At 39.3% G+C, this 16662-nt stretch overlaps 1 protein-coding gene across 3 annotated transcripts in view; it reads right to left on the bottom strand.

Moving 5' to 3' along the window:
- Positions 1-15745, bottom strand: part of prkd3 (protein kinase D3) — a 67376-nt gene extending 51631 nt beyond the window's left edge. For 2 of the 3 annotated variants that reach the window (XM_036592818.1, XM_036592821.1), the window contains exons 1-2: positions 15470-15745; positions 13991-14727 (exon numbers count right to left, since the gene is read on the bottom strand). In XM_036592818.1, coding sequence (XP_036448711.1) covers positions 13991-14287 — 297 coding nt within the window. In that variant the 5' untranslated portion in view covers positions 14288-14727; positions 15470-15745. The remainder of the gene's footprint in view (positions 1-13990; positions 14728-15469) is intronic. The other variant, XM_036592819.1, reaches the window with a different exon arrangement.
- Between the last annotated feature and the right edge of the window lie 917 nt (positions 15746-16662).

The following is a 16662-nucleotide window of genomic DNA, read 5'->3' as shown; positions in this document are numbered from 1 at the left end:
TGCTCTCTTTATAATAAAATATGCAGCTTCTCAGTGTTTTTCAAATGCTGACGATGTCCACGAGATACTCAAAGAAGCATATTGTGACATATTGTGATGTAATGTATCACCATAATGATAAATACTGTCATATGGCCAAGCCCTACTCAGGTATATGCCTGACAACACAACTGGTTCTCACATCTCCCCTTTCATCACTTATTTCTCACTAGCAGTTCAACATAGAACATTTACAACAGCCAACAGTGCTATTGTGGACATATTTTATTTGATTATGGCAATTAAAAATATTACACAAAAATATGAATACTTTATATACATTATTTAAAGCTAATATAGTTCTTCCTAAGGAATGGCCAATATGGAGCCTGCAGAAAGAGGCTACCTCAATCTCAAATAGACTCAGACCAAAAATATACATAGCTTAGGAGGGTTCTGAAACTGCATAGCATATAAAAATTGGTAGAGAGGTAGAGAAAATCTAGGCTTCAAGATGGTTGGTACTCCAGTGTTTAGCTGTTTTATCACTTTTTGTCATACAAACACAGAAACCAACTGTGTGATGATCAAGACAAGATTTGCACGGTACTAGCCAGTGGTCATAAGCTACTATTAACTGTTAGTTAGATTAGCTTTGTAGCTTCAGTGCTGAACTAAAAAGGCAAAACATGGCTATGAACTGCACTCTCTGTTATGAAAGCTATAGGGTAAGGGGACAACGGTCCGAATTAGACATTCAGCCAAACTATCACTTTAAAAAAAACTACAGGCTCACATAGAGTTCTTAGCTGGCAAACTCCATCCATGCACATAGCCATGTCCCACTCATGCTGCCAAGGAAGCACACATCCACGTGGCTGTGGTGCAGGCTATGATTCTCACACACACACTGAAAATCAGCAGTGGGATCTGGCCTGAAACACAGAGTAATCACCCTCACTCTCAAACACACACATACACAGCCTGCCGATGCCGTCTGATGAGTCACACTGCCGTGATGCATGATTTCTGACTTGTGGGAGCATGTTTTCTTGAACTGTTCCACCATGCACTCGGGCAGGAGCAACAAAAAGTGAAACTGCAGATGGTAGAGATTAAGCCCCTCTCTTCACAAGAGAGCACTTCCCCTCGCTACTCAGCTCTCTCAGCAGAAGAGCTGCAGATGAGTGGGGCCTCCACTTAGAAATATCCACTAATGTGTGAAACAGAACTAATCCTGCCTGTCACTCACTCTAATAAAATGCTCAGAGGCTTCGCTTGAAATGTATTAATACTGAATTCCGAGTTCCTTTATGTAAATAAAAAGTGCACATACAAGATCTGCCTTTGCCACAACGCATGATTTGCATGCCTAAACCCAATTTGCGTCCCTACACCTCCACTGCCGTTCCCTCAAAAAAACATGTTTTAGTGTGGACCTGGGTTTCTAGGAAATGTCAAGGTGAATGTTTTTTTAGTAACCATATATCCCACTGGACGGACAAATGAAATACTGTTTCTTCCATAGGAGTAAGCAGATGCTTGCTATATGGGCCTTTGGGGTAGGGCTGGGGGAATTTATTTCCTGTTCATTTCACAGTTAGTTTTGGCCGGTAGGATTATAGCACACTCTAATTTCCATGTGCACTCTCACTCTCTCTCTCTCTCTCTCTCTCTCTCTCTCCTTTTTAATGCTCTCCATCTTTCTCGCTCTCTCCTGACTTCTTTGCAGCCTGCTTCCAAGTCTCTGTTACCCTGGTAACATTTTAATGTTGACAACTATCCTCCCGGTGAATCTGCGGGCGAGGATTGCTAAAGTTCCTTTCAGAAAACAGAAGGCAGATTTCCCCCCCTTTTCCAGTTCGGTAGATCAATCTGATAGTGTTTTCCATGGAAATAGAAATAGCACATTTAGCAGTATTATATACTGCCTACATGTCCCATACTATGGCTTCAATCTGTGAGCTCAGTTTCTATGTGAGGCAGTAGCTTAATGTGTTTGTAGTTTTGAACAGGCCTAACACAACCTGCATGCTTTCTTGTAGACAATAATAGCAAGGTGCATGATAGCCATCTAAGCACTGGTAAAAATATTGACTGAAAGCAACTTACCCTTAGAGTTGCAGTTAATGAAACAAGCAGAGAAATTCCAATGCGAATTCTAAAAATTTCATCAATGCCACATCTGTGCTTGTGAGTAGAAATTTGCAGAAAAGTTATTTTGCACCGTCTCGTTTTGCGGAAAGAAAACCATCCTTTACATTTTTGTCATTTTTTAACACCGAAACTAACACAGTGAACATAGTGCTTACTATGTTATTAAAGGGCCCACATAATGGAAAGCTGCATTTTAAATAAGAGACTTTGATGTAAGATGTAAACATTGTAAAATTTCAAAGCCTACCATTCCTCAGTCCACACAGTCCATATATGGAAATTAAACTGCAAAAATGGCCTGTTTTCAATCCACTGTTTTCGTGATGTCACGAACACCAGCACATTTACATATATCCACCTGTTCAGGCTACAGCAGGCTACCCATTCACACTGACGTTACAAGGAGTGCTTCAGATCAAACACAACACAAGTAATAGGTGATAAAGAGAGTTTGCAAAGATCATATAAAAAATGAATTATGACTGTTTTCAGTTCATAAAACCACACAAATGTGGACCTCAGTGGAAAACTTAAAATCCCAGAAAAATGTAGGACATGGGCCCTTTATGTGCAATTATGTAATTACACTGTAATAGTACAGCAAAATGAAAATAATAACTTTTAACTGGGAAAGATCACTCTTTTCATTCATCTCCCACAAACAAAGTAATCTTCCTGCTTTGTCATATATTACTTTCAAATACAGTTTCATGTGTTGTATTCTATAGACAATACGAATGTAGTGGTGGCTGCCTGTGCAGTCTTTGCCCAGGGAATGGAAGTTACTGCCCTATGCCGCAGTGGGAAGGGTTGCTAGCTTGCTTGTATGCAAGACATTAACATCCGACCGTACAGTGTTTCCAGCTGCTCTAGTGTTTCAAGGTCGGGCACCAAGGCTTAACGTTCATAAAAGTGCCTTCTGAAAGATTGTGCGAAGTTTATGCTTTTTTCCAGTATGTTTGCCAGGAAAGCTACAGCATTTCCTCATCTGAACTAGCTTTATCATACCTCCTGACAGATGGGGAGATGAGGGGGCTGGTAAGTCCAGAGCCAAAGTACATTCCCCCACCATTCAAATTTACACTGAAATACAGCAGACTGTGCAATGGTTACCTCACATCAACACCAGTTTAGGAGCTGATGAGAAATCCCTGGATTCCACATTACATCTTCTGCAGCAGCAAAGTTCCATTAACCATTAGAAGCCAGAGTTATTGCTGATGATAAGAAAAGCATGTGGTAATTATATATTCATTATTTATCACTCACAGCTCACACAAACAATGAGAGAAATTCTGTCTTCTAAACTTTTAACCAATCCCACATTTGTGTTTGTAAGTTGAAGTTTCACTGCAATAAAATTTGACTAAAAGATATTGTTGTGCATAGTCTTGTTTTGCAGAAAGAAAAAAACATTCTTTACCTTTGTGCTTTTTTTTCATAGAAACAAACACACAAAGTCATTTGTGCATTGTGCTTTCTGACTCATTTTAATATTCTAGTATCCATAAGAGGTAATGAAAGGATATTCAGTTACCTGCAGGGAATGAAGATTTGACTGTAGGAATACAGGCTGCCTTTTCAGATTAGCTAATGAGCTAAAACTAGAGGTAACCGGTACACTGGACTCTTTGACTCTTTGACTTCTACATGTGGTCTTTTCTTCTCAGTTGATGATGTGGCAACATGTTGGTTTGTCAGAGAAAAGTATTTTTACTGTTTTGGGACCTAGTTAACATTAGCTAAAGTAGTTAGCCTAGTTACAGTCATGCCGCCTCTTTCTTCTCAGTGCATTCACATCAAGCACTTGCTTTTTAGTGTAGCAAGCTATAACATAACATAAATACTTGCGTCACATTTTATAGTCCTGTTAAAACGTAAAAACTGGCATTTCACTGAAGTTTTGGTGTGTCTGTTCTAGGGATGTACGATGATTTTGGAATCATATCAGTATGGGCAGACATGTGCTTACAAAACAAAAAAATCAGCATTGGGGAGATGTTTAGATTTGACCGATATGTCTTTTTTTATAACTGACATTTTTTATTTGCACAAAAAACACAAAAGGTTCACAGGCACAATTGCCTTTGGACGTACATGCTACCAATGTATATGTTAGAATTAAGGAAAAAATAGAAAAAAGGAAAAAAGAACCCTTAGAACCCTTTCTCAAGATGAGATATCAACAGCTGCCATATTCGCCGAAATTTGTACATTTTCTCACTTAAACTGCTTGTCAGTTGCTCTGATGGAAGCACTAGTGTAACCTGGGACAACCAAAAATGATGGAATCTGAGGAGGTGACCACAGAAGCAAAATACATTTCTTGCCCAAAGATACTAATATAAAAAAACAAATGCTTTATAATCAAGTACAGATTCCATAGCAAAGTTTAAAAGGAACAGAGCAGGAGAAAAATCTAGGCATAACTTCAATACTTTCTCAAGCTCACAGTGTATCCTCTTCCAGTAAAATTGTATCTTGTCACATAACCAACATGCAAATATGTACCTCTTTCCTGTTTACATTTAAAGCAAAGATTTGAAAATTCTGAAGAAATCTTATGGAGGTGAACTGGAATAAGATTAGTCTTATTAATAAACTTAATTTCATAAAGAGATGTCGAGCATAACCTAGAATGTAGGCCTTCCCAAATCATTTTCCAATCATCATCACGTTTGTTCATTGCTAAATCTCGCTCCCACATACGATTTGACTGATATTTCAAGGGGATATTTGATCACATGTTTATTGTCATCGCTAAATGTCTGCATTTTATTTATTTTACTGCATTCGTAATTTTGGAAAAAAAATTACAGTTTTTTTGTAATGCTAATCCAAATGAATCTAGTTCTCATTTCTACATTTTATAAATGGCTATGTTTCACATCAGCACCAGCAGACATGCGCAAAAATGATCGGATATCGGCATCATCCCACAATTCCCATATCGGTGCATCCCTAGCGATTTCACTATTCAAATACTCGCACTTTGAGCTGTTGACAGAGTACTTGAGTACAACCTGTCCATATAGAACGTAAACTGAATGTAAATGATAAATTATGCAACTAACTATATCATTACGAATCACTCTCAAAATAGATGTGCCTAATACAATATAAATTGTCCTTGACCAAGCATCTGTTACTTTTAACCCAAAATGTATGTTGTTAATAGGGATGCATCAATACCAATACTGGTATCGGGTATCAGCACAATACCATGATCATTTACTCATAAAAATGCACCAGTACCAACATCCAACACCACCTGCTACCATGTAAAGTAAGCCTGGTATACACTGCCACGCTTATGAACAAGCAACTTAAACTGGCCATGAACCAGAATCTGCTCACACAGTAAATAGTTTCTGACACGATGGTGGTCAGAAGTTGTTCTCTCAGTGTGTTTGCTCAATGCTCATCACTCAGTATTTTTGGGTATTTTAAAAGAACAGCTTTACTGATAAGTGTCCATTAACAGAGTAGTCTGTACAGGCTGTTTGTCAGTCAGACAAAACATTTTCGTGCAGTATGAGTGTATACATTGTTGGCTTTGTCTATTCAAATGTACAGTGTGAGTCACCAAAGAACAAGATTTCTAAAACCGCAGTGTATGTCTGGCTTTAGAGGACACTGAACTACACCTCAACCAGCCATACAAAAGACTCCAACAAGACATAAAAGTCAACAAGTGAGCTCTTCAGATGCATTAGCCCCGGATGTGATTCCTACTATCACGGTACTACTGAGACTTTTGTTTTAAGAGAAAGATGAGGAGTGGGGATCAAAACTATGGAATGTACTTTATTTACAGCTGTACAGAAACTGTTTTCTGACATGAAACAAAACTACACTTCTCCACTGCTACACTAAGCGATCCAGGGGAATTAATGTAGCATAGCTGCCTAATGCACGTTATTTAAAATTTCCTAGATTTTAACACTTTAACTGTTAAGGTACATTGCACTCATTTACACTAACAACAACTAAATTCTATATAAGTTACTCAGTACGGTATCAGCAAGTATTAAAAACATGTACTCATAATTGTAGTCAGTCTGAAAAAAATGGTGCTGATGCATCACTAGTTGTTAACATATTTCTGAGAATGACATAATTGTATGTAAATAATTACATAATGTAAGGCAAATGTATAGCAAAATGACTGATAACACAAGACTTCAAAGAGTAAAATGCTAACTCGATTTTCCAGGCTTCAGATGTTTGATTTGATAGGCCCTCCTCAAACGTCAGCTCTTGGAAATGTGAGGAATGCTGCTTGCATGTCACTGTTAGCATGCTGAACTTTTGTCCTGTGACTGCTCCCTCCGTGGCAGCACAGCAGAGCCAGGGCGACACCAAAACAGGAAACGCTTCACTATCAGATGTTTATTCCCCTCATCATGAACTACAATGTCCATCAAACACCAGGCACAAAGCACTGAGAGGCTATGCACTACATGGCTCCAGAAAGCCAGCTAGTGCTGCTCTTTCCTGAGAACAGAAGAGTTCTCTACTTCAGTGAAACAGTGCACTGTTTTGTTTTTTTTTTCACCTGGATAATGGCAAGAACGGCTGTAGCCCACAGCATACTGTACCCATTTCCCAAATGGCAGTGGACCTGACCCCAGGTCAGGCATCATCCATAAGCAATGTAGCGTAACTGATCTCTGCTTTTCATCCCTCTGTATACGAAAAGGGCACAGGACTGATGTATGGCCAAGCTGTGTGGTTTCTGCATCCAGCAGAAAGTCCAGGCAGCTCTGTGTGGTTTGCATAGTGCCCTTCCATTACAGTGAGTGCAGTTCATCTGAAACTATAAACCTAACTGAGAACCAAAAGTTCATCCAGGAGCTGACACGATACTGATGAAACATTGTGGTCAGATCCAGTTCAACACAAAAGCCCTGTCATTTGGAAGCTCTCTAAACATTTTTCTTCCAAAGCAGTATGATCACATTTTTCTCTGTTATTGCTTCAGGTTTTGAATTTGTTTGAAATGGCTCAGACTCAGCTTACCATTTAGCAGCTCTTATCTCAGACAAGATATTACAGACACCAATAAAAGGACTTACAGCTCCAAACAGTATGTGCTTTTGGAACACCTTACCATGAAGGGCATTGGTGATACGCATAACAGCAGGTGGAAAAGTATAAGCTGGTCTCTGCTTAATGACACCAAATCCATTAGTGCTCCAAACCAAGAACTTAAACAACAATATATTTTGTTGTTAATCATTATCGCGATATTGGCTTTTGCAGTACTGACGTTGCACTTGATATACGCAAATGAGCCCTCTGGCCAAACACAATGGGCCTCATTCACCAATATCTTCCTAAGTTTTTTTTTTATTTGTTCTTGAGAAATGTCCTGAGAGAAAGTCTATGTCAGATTCATGACATGTTCTTAAACCACAGAACAAACACTAGAACTGTTTGTGGTCTTGGGTGCGTAGATTCTGTTCTTATCTGAGAACAAATTCTGAATAAGAAAACATTTGTGAATGTCTGAATATTTGTGAAAATTGCAAAAGTGGGTTTTAAGAAGAAATTTATTATTAAGAACAGTTGATGAATGAGGCCAAATGTTTTTTTTAAATAGCCACCTCTCCTATCACCACATCTCTGGTGAGTTTTGTCACTCAATGTGGGTAAAAACCATCTCCTTGTACAGGAAGATTCCATTCGACTGGCATGCAAAATAACCAATCACAAACAGTTGTTTTTGTCTAACATGTCGAAGGAGATTCAGATGACCTTCCCCCAAAGGAAGATAGCAATCACTGAGTACACTGGAAAAACTGTCTGTCCTGCCATTCATCTACAAAATGTTTTCTATCACATGTTTGTACCAAGCCATAATGTGTCTTAAAAAAAAAAAAAAACGTTTTGTAAGATGAGTAACAGGAAAAGCTGTGACAGCTAAGATTCATTTACGGCATTGTGCCGATGTCTCTGAGAAATCATTTTCTTAACCTGCTGGAGACTATATGACCAAAAAAAGATTAAAAAAAGAGTGTAATAAAATATGAAATCAACTGGTAGATGTATACTGATTTTAGTTATATGCTGTGTGTCTTTTCTCAGACATTAGCTCAACATGGCTAAATATGTTTACAATTATCTTAATGGCAAAATACGTAACCTATGAATCTCCAAGATTTAATGTAGCTAGTTGTGCAAGCTCATATCATACCAACATTAATGGCAGCAATTTTCCAACATTTTATACCAGAAAAAGAGCTGAAGCTGGGCAAAGTATCACATATTTAGCATAACTGACATGCTAGCAAACACAAACATACAAACTGTGCTCAATATTCCTGCTAGTTTGATTTTACTTCACAAATTTCAGACGTTGTTCAAATGACACAGCAGCTTGTAGCGGACAGTGGCAGAGGTGGTTATCCAGAAAGGATCTCTTACTAGTGGCTCTGGCTAATGCTACTAAGGTTAGCAACAGTAGCACGCCAAACATTTCTATTGAACTACACGAAGTGCTAAACAGCTGTAGTTTGTAATCATCAGTTTTTCACTGTATCATAATATAGCAGCACTGCTGTGTCTGATCCACTCGTACCAACACAACACACACTAACACAGCACCACCACGTCAGTGTCACTATACAGTGCTGAGGATGATACAAAACCCAAATAGTACCTGCTCTGTGAGGGTCCATGGGGGTCCTGACCAGAACAGGGTAAAAGGGGGCTAATAAAGTATGCAGAGAAACAGATGGACTACAGTCTGTAACTGTAGAACTACAAAGTGCACCTATATAGTAAGTGGAGCTGATAAAATGGACAATGAGTGTAGAAACAAGGAGGTGGTCATAATGTTATGCCTGACCGGTGTATATGGCAGTAATAATTAATGACTTCTTAAAACTTACAAAGTTTTTGTAAGCTTATATGAATTCATGCTACATTTTTGACTTTGCTGTAAATGCTGAAGGGAAATGTTGTAAAACTTGGAAATGCTTCTGATTTGATTGGCTGAGCAGGGGACTCCACTTTTCCACAATGCTAAACAGCAGTGGGCTCCCATCGCCCCTTATGTTAGAGCATCTCTGGGAGACCTGTGTGCAATGGCGGTATACTATGGCTCAGTGGTCACCAGGAAATGCTTCAGTGTCAGCTTCAAACAAAACTTTTGAATGACTTTTAAAGATGTGATGAGAACTTTAGACATTGTGACCTCTAGTTCCTATCACCCCTATTATAAAGATGTAGAGTTGGTAGTCTTCTCTATAACACTCTGTTCAATAAAATATAAATCATGAATGAATCTCAAGGACTTTGTTTACACGTCAAGGACCGAGTTAAGCCAAAATTTTCTTCCACTTTAACCACTACAACCATATTATATTTGTGTTCTAGATCATTCAAAATGAGAACATGTGCATGCAGAGCCAAGTCATTGCCATGTTACATCGATGCTATGCTGTTATTAATAAACATCTGGTTCACAAATGTAGTAGCTGAAACAAATCATGATAATGGAACAACCAATCAAGCAAGCAACCCAGTGATCTCATCCTTTGCAAGCCAGAAAATATGAATTTGTTGAACTGTGAAGGTCAGAAAGAACGTTTGTAATATCAGCAGACGAATGTATGGCTTGAAATGTACTAGTGAATCATTTATTTTTCCTGGCTGTCCTCCAGTACTGTAAATGTAATGCCCCAGAGGCAAAAAAATCACCCTGAGGCATTTCTAATGAGATATCAGAATATAAAACACTTTTCCTGCCTGTGTCGTGTTGACTGGACCAGCACTGAGCACAAAAAGTGAGTGTGTGTGTTTGTGTGCATGTGCGTGCACTCGTATGTGTAAAGATGGCCAGGATGATGGGAGAAGTCAGAGTCATATTTTCCACTGATATCAAAGCCATATGATCCTGCCGGGCTGGATCTCAGCAGATGGGGTTTTCGGCTCATCCCATGGGTCTTTGGGGAAAGGGATACAGAACAGCTCACAAAAACACAAGCTGGACACCGCTGCTTGGTTTTGCACGCTTTCGTTTCAAATGGGTCTGCTGTATGCACTCTAACCACATCAAGATTGAGGCTACATCGAAAGGAAAATTTTGTCACAAATACAGATTTTAACCTGATTTTAACCATATCGAACTAAGGGTTTCGCCAGCGATCCATTGAGAATTTAGCGATGCCCATAAACTCTTCCAAATCTGCTGCTAGAGCAGTTACCGCACATGCATATGCACGCTGGCCACACTGAAATGCGCTAGAGCGCAGAATTGTCATTTTCTTTGTACTATCGTGTTTCTATCACTGTATAAAAGATGCATGAGCCTTCCTTTATTGTTGGATGCACTGTGCTTTTTTTCACAGCAGCCACGCAAGCTTATTCTTAGTGCGTTTCAGATGAATTTATTTAATAGCAGCAATAGCCAAGTTTTTATGTCAGCCGAAACTCCCAAAGTCTTAAGTAGTATAAAAATTGAAATAACTGCGATCATGTTATATAACATTCTTAGCAATTTTGTTGGTTTCTGTTAATTAACTCTTTCTTTTACTATTTTTAATCAGTTATTTTTTACACACTTCTATTTGTGTTATCCTCATGCTAAAGGACAGCTGTTTTTGTTGCTGTTATGAGTATGAAGAGCTACCATAATTATTTGATTAAAAATTGATGTCAATCAAAAAAAAAAATTGTGTTAAAAATTTATGTTTTAGATGAATCCACTTTGCAATCACTTTGCAATTTAATGACAAACAGGGTATATGCAAGTCATTACAAAGCCGTGTTTAGCAATCTAAAGATTCTCCAAAAGGGGGCACTATTAGCCCTCTAATCACTTTTGTGTGCATCACTTAAAAAAAAGGAAACCCAGACCAGCAGGATCTCACTAATTCATGTATTAGTGAAAGATATTTACATGTATATGATTACTTGATTTATCATTAAAATAATGGCTTTTTTATTACTAATGTAAACAATAATGAAAGCATAAAAATCCCTACAAATGACTGACTTCCCTCATATTTGAACAGTTTGTTCAAGTTTTATCGGCATCATCATCACCGTTACCTCTGTGTAACCTTAATATTGGTTCATTTCATCATATAGCAATATATCAGTCAATATTTAGTTGCACTATGGAATAACTAATAACCATCTCCCTCTTTTCAAGAAAATAGTTTTGGTTAGATGTTACAAACTGACCATAAAATTCTGCACTCAATACAAAATACACAAATGCATACAGAGACACGAAGTCCAACCAATAACTTTCTATCTAAAGATCCAGTTGGAAAAAGAGCCTGCACTCTGTCTCTCTGTGAAATTCCTGCCAACATGCAACATTGAGAAAATATCAATACTGGATCCCCCCCAAGCCCCCCCGAGCAAGGCTCGAGATAACTAGCTAGCGAGCATCGATGAACCTCATAAAGAATAACGGCATTACGCTGGCCTGCAGGAATGTGAACTTGACCTGAAATGCACTGGACTAGAAGTACACAAAGCCAAGCGCTGAGTGTTAGTAATGCTGTCTGTCTGCTTATGTAGCAGATTAACGTGGAACTGCGCAAGGTTACAGTGTGTCTCTTATCAGCGAGCAGGAGCGCATCTTGTGCTGTTAACGGGTCATGTCAGCACATGACTGCCAGGCTGTTCTGGCTGAGAACAATGGTGTGCTTTTGATGGAGCTGTTCAGTGTGATCTAGTTTTAAAAAGGGCTGGAACTGGGCTAGTTCACTGTATTACACAACAAAAGCCATTTGAGTGATTTGGTGCAAACTTCTTAAAGCAACACTGATTTGTTTGTTTAAGGAAGCCATAAAGAAAACATGCAGCCATGTAGGTGTTTCGAAAGTGAACAGATAAAGGCTGATGTATGACTGTGCCATTCATGATGTTTTTGACTGAAGTCTGCATCAACACTCACACCTGTGCTGACTTGTTTGTGTCAGTGTATTTTCCGCAGTGGATGTGAACAGATTTAGAACTGATGGAATGAAAATGTGGTCTTTAATCAGTGGCTAATGCCCCTTCGTTGCTTATCCCCTAAAGCGACTTCCTGATGATTACAGCACAGGCCAGACATTAGGCAATTAGCCTCACGCTTTTACGTAAATTAATGTAATGGAAATCACGTAGGACGCTTGCATTTCATTAAAAACAAGGCTGATAGAAAACTATGAAGAAATATCATTCATTATTATTTCCTCCCACTCATGATCAGCAACAGTAGCTTAGAAGGGAATTCCACTGGTTTTTCTGCATTTCTGCATAATTAAATTGCTAAGAAGTAAACAGAGTCATTCTGAGTTGTTTGGTGTGAACTGCTCAGGTCTAGAGAAACTTTCCAAGTCAGAATTGTTTACAGCGCTGGTGTTAGGAAACAGACGTCCGAAGCATTCAATGCCTTTAAAAGCTACAACATATACAGTTATGACACAAAACTGTTATGAATTTGTCGCCTGATGCCTGACACATTGTTCTGAGATAAGCTCTTGGCCTAAAATGTAATTTTGAAATACATTCATGTCAGAGAGGTACATGCAGGATGATATCAAGTTGTCAAGGTTTGGTAACATATTTCAGACAACTAAGTAAGACAACTACTGCCAGGTATTTTAGTGCCTTACTCTTCAGGCTTCTATGAAAACCTCATACTGTTTTGCCATGGTATTAGTTAAGTGAGAACTGTTTAGACATATGTGTTAACAATAAGCTGATCACTCAATCAATGTTCACTGAGATTAAACTTAATTTCAAAATTTTGACTTCATCAACATAAATCCTGACTACTATTCACATACTTACAATGTTCAAGTGAATCTTGACTAGATATTATCCAAATTCCTCTACAGTCCTCCAGCCCTATTTGCTTAAATAAGACAGCAATGCTGTCAAAAATAAGTGTAATATTTCCAAAATAAATACCTGCCAAAAATAGTTAGTGCTGATACCAAAATGTTTCTAACAAATCCTTCAACAACAAATACTAATGAATGCAATGGAGGAGTTTGTTCGAGCTCAGGTGAGATTGCATGCAACCTGGCATCTTGGCCAAACCCGGCCACCTCAGAGGACACCATAGTCTGCTGCACATGTGCCCCACAGAATGAGGCACAACTGTTTAGGTATAGTTTGGCAATAAATCAAATAGACACAGTTTCCCCTAACCTCAAATGTAGTCAAACGTTCTTTCTGCACTGGAGCTATGAGGCTAATGTAGCTAACAAGTAATGGAAACTTGAACCCATCAATTCGCATCATGCAAACTGCAAGCCTAAATCATCACACACTCAAGCCGTGCTGAGGTGTTAATAATTTCAAACAGACTTGCTTGTGTGGTCTCGGACACTTAGTCACATACGTTTATCTATAAAAATAAACAAAGTACACTGCAAAGCTCAAAACGGGAATAACACAGTAGTATGCACACTTTTATAGACGGGTGAATATGACAATATTTTATCATTGTTCTGATAAATTATGTTACAGTATGCTTTTCTGAGCATGACATGGATACCATCAGTACAGGAACACTGAACAACTGCATATTTCATTACAAGAAGAGCATAATTAGTCCAATTTAACTAGATTTAGTGCAGCAGTATGTGAAACGCGTTATATGCTTTTACACTATACCGATGCTTTAAACTGGGTTCTGCTGTTTTGTTTTTTTTTTTGTCTTTTCCAACTTATCAAACGAAATATTATTTATAGGCATAACGTGTATCGTAAAAAAAGGGGTCAAACTTCAGATACCAACCTTGTCTTGGCAGACCAACTACATTTAAGGGGGAAAACTGTTTAATCAATATGACCGTAGGCTTAACCTCACCTGGTGACAAGATCTAAAAACTTCTACCTTTTGGTCGATGATGGAGCAGACCAGGTCTTTGACAGCGTTGAGTGACAGGTCATGCGCCTCCAGGTTGACCGTCTCTCTGGTGAGTCCGATCTGCAATAGGAAGGACACTCCATGGAGAGATCCTCTAGAGAGCGTGGGGCTGGGAGCGCTGTGGCTGCCATTGGACAGGCGGTGGTAGAGGGCCACTGGGGGGCTGGGGGATGGGGACGGAGTGGGTGGCGTTGGTGGGTGCTGAGAGTGGAGGTAGGCTTTAGGTAAGGGCGTCGGAGGAGTCGTGCTGCTGCAGGCAGACATTGGCTTTCCTCCTACGGCTGAGATGACTGCTGTGTAAAACTGGAGGTGACAAGCTTGAAATCTGTGGCTCAATACCACCGAGCCTCTGAGTCAGCAGGTGTTTTATGTGGACATCTGATCCTAATAGAGCAGGTCAACAGTGCCTGAACTGCTGCAGGCCTGCGCTGTCCATAGCATAGGTTACAAAATTCTTCTCACCTTTGTTTTTGCTATTTCCGAGGCTATACATATAGCGTGAAGATCGAGATAGCATATTCTGATGCTCTTGCTGCACACCTCAGTGCCTCTGGTGCTCTATGGTGTACATACTGGATCGATGAGAGCTCCGTTCATGTTCACGTCTCAGCTGAGCAATCAGGACCCCAGCTTGAGCCTTGACAGAGCGACGGTCATCCTAGAGCTGGTTTAGGTCTTCAGGTGCCATTCCTGCTATTGAAGCTCTATTAAAAAGAGACAATTAAAGGTTAGTAAGTGTGTTTTCTTACATAAAACTATGTAATTACTACTGTTAGTAATAAATTACTAATTAAGCAATTAGATGAAGTGAACTACTAGGCTATTAACATTTGAAGCTATGTAGAGACTAAGAGATCAGTAAATTCATTAATAATGATGTACTCTTCAGTAATAAGAACTTGTAAATATTTCAGGAGGAATCATATTCATAATTACTTTATGTTCTTTAAGTTAAATTCATTAAGCTGCATGAGGAATCAGCAATGGAGATAATATCTGCTCTTTGTTTACCATTTTCACGACAAATAATCTACTTTGTACAATCACTGCTTTCTATTGTAGCAGTTGTTCGCTACAACTAACATCTGGAACCACAGCCATTCCACATCTGGAGAGGATCCTCCCACTCTTGATCGCAGAGCTGGCAGAGGACCACGAATGCCAGCAAAACAAGTTATACAATGGCTTTGTTTGCGCTCAGTAAAGACTGCAATAGTAGTATATACTTGAGCAACGAACTCTGGATCAACCTCATCGTGTAAATACTGCACAATGAAACCACAGACGACCTTAATATTTAGACAAGGCGTTTTCTTCTCCGTAACAAGTGGACTGCAAAAGCACTTGAACCCCGTGCGTTCAGTGGAAAAACGAAGATAAGGAGGTCGTTCTCGGAGCCCCTGGCTTGGTAACAGAAAAATGGAGCTTTAAAATCCTAAACAGTACCTGTTTCCGATAGCTGATCCCTAACTTGAACAGTTTTTGAAAACTTTTCTTCGGCTTACTCCAGGTGGCGACGAGCTACTTCATGCGCATCTTGTTCTCCTCCCAGCTGTAGCGACTCCCTCCATCTCCGCAGAAAGAAGAAGAAATACTCTGAGTTCGGGGAAAGCAAACGAGGCTCCTGAGCCCGAAACGGCCCAACTACAGCCCCATAAATGCGATGGGTTTCAGACTTTTTTCCTGCCCTTGCAGCCCGCGCATGCCTATCCTGTACGCAGTTTCCGTTATGTGGACGGAGGCTGCAGGCGTTTTAGCGGCCTCTACTGGTAGAACGCAAATAAATCCAACAACGAGCGAGGGGCAGCTGCAGCCTGGCTTTGTGTTGAACTCACGTCTTACGGCTCCATCAGCTTTTTCAACAAGTTACACGTGCGTATAACCAATGCTGGGCAAAATACTTCGAAAAGGTAGTGATGACTGAATACTAAATACACTGTCCTAAAAGTACTGTAATTCCATTACAATACTTAAAAAAGTAACATATTCAGTACTCACTAAGAATACATTTACAATACATCTTGGGAAGGCATACTGGTTTTTCTTTCTTCATACTGTTCCTCACTGTTACTGGTTTGCAGTTTTCTAATGTTATGATTCTGTTAATATGTTTCTTATTTTTGTCTCTCATCCCTGCTTCATTCCACTGCTGAGTTCAGTACAATTCCACACCACTCACAAACATATCCACCACTGAGGAGATGATTAATTTAATCATTCCTTTAAAATAGCTCAGTAACACTGTAATTCATAACTGGCACATGACGGTGATTTATCAGTCTACTCAGGCTTTAGCAGAGCTCAGTAACACTGTGATTAATAACAGACTCGTCACATTGATTCATCAATCTACTCAGGCTTTAGTAGGAACTTCAGTGTGTCAAGACGCCAGCAATTGAGTTCCTCCTTAGAATTCATCTAACAAGCAGGTTTGTTACATGATGAGCAAGGTAAAGGGGAGCTAACAATTTATGCAGAGAAACACAATAATACAATCTGTCACTCTAGAACTATGAAGTAAGTGTACCTATATAGTAAGATATAATAGACAATGAGTGTACATACAAGGTAGGTGTACCTAAGAAAATGGCCAGTGAGTGTATATACACTAGCATTCGAAAGCGCGAGAAGAGTGGCAA

The sequence above is a fragment of the Colossoma macropomum genome, unplaced genomic scaffold (assembly GCF_904425465.1).
Source record: "Colossoma macropomum unplaced genomic scaffold, Colossoma_macropomum, whole genome shotgun sequence".
Lineage (NCBI taxonomy): Eukaryota > Metazoa > Chordata > Actinopteri > Characiformes > Serrasalmidae > Colossoma > Colossoma macropomum.
This window is presented reverse-complemented; position numbering and strand designations above follow the sequence as displayed.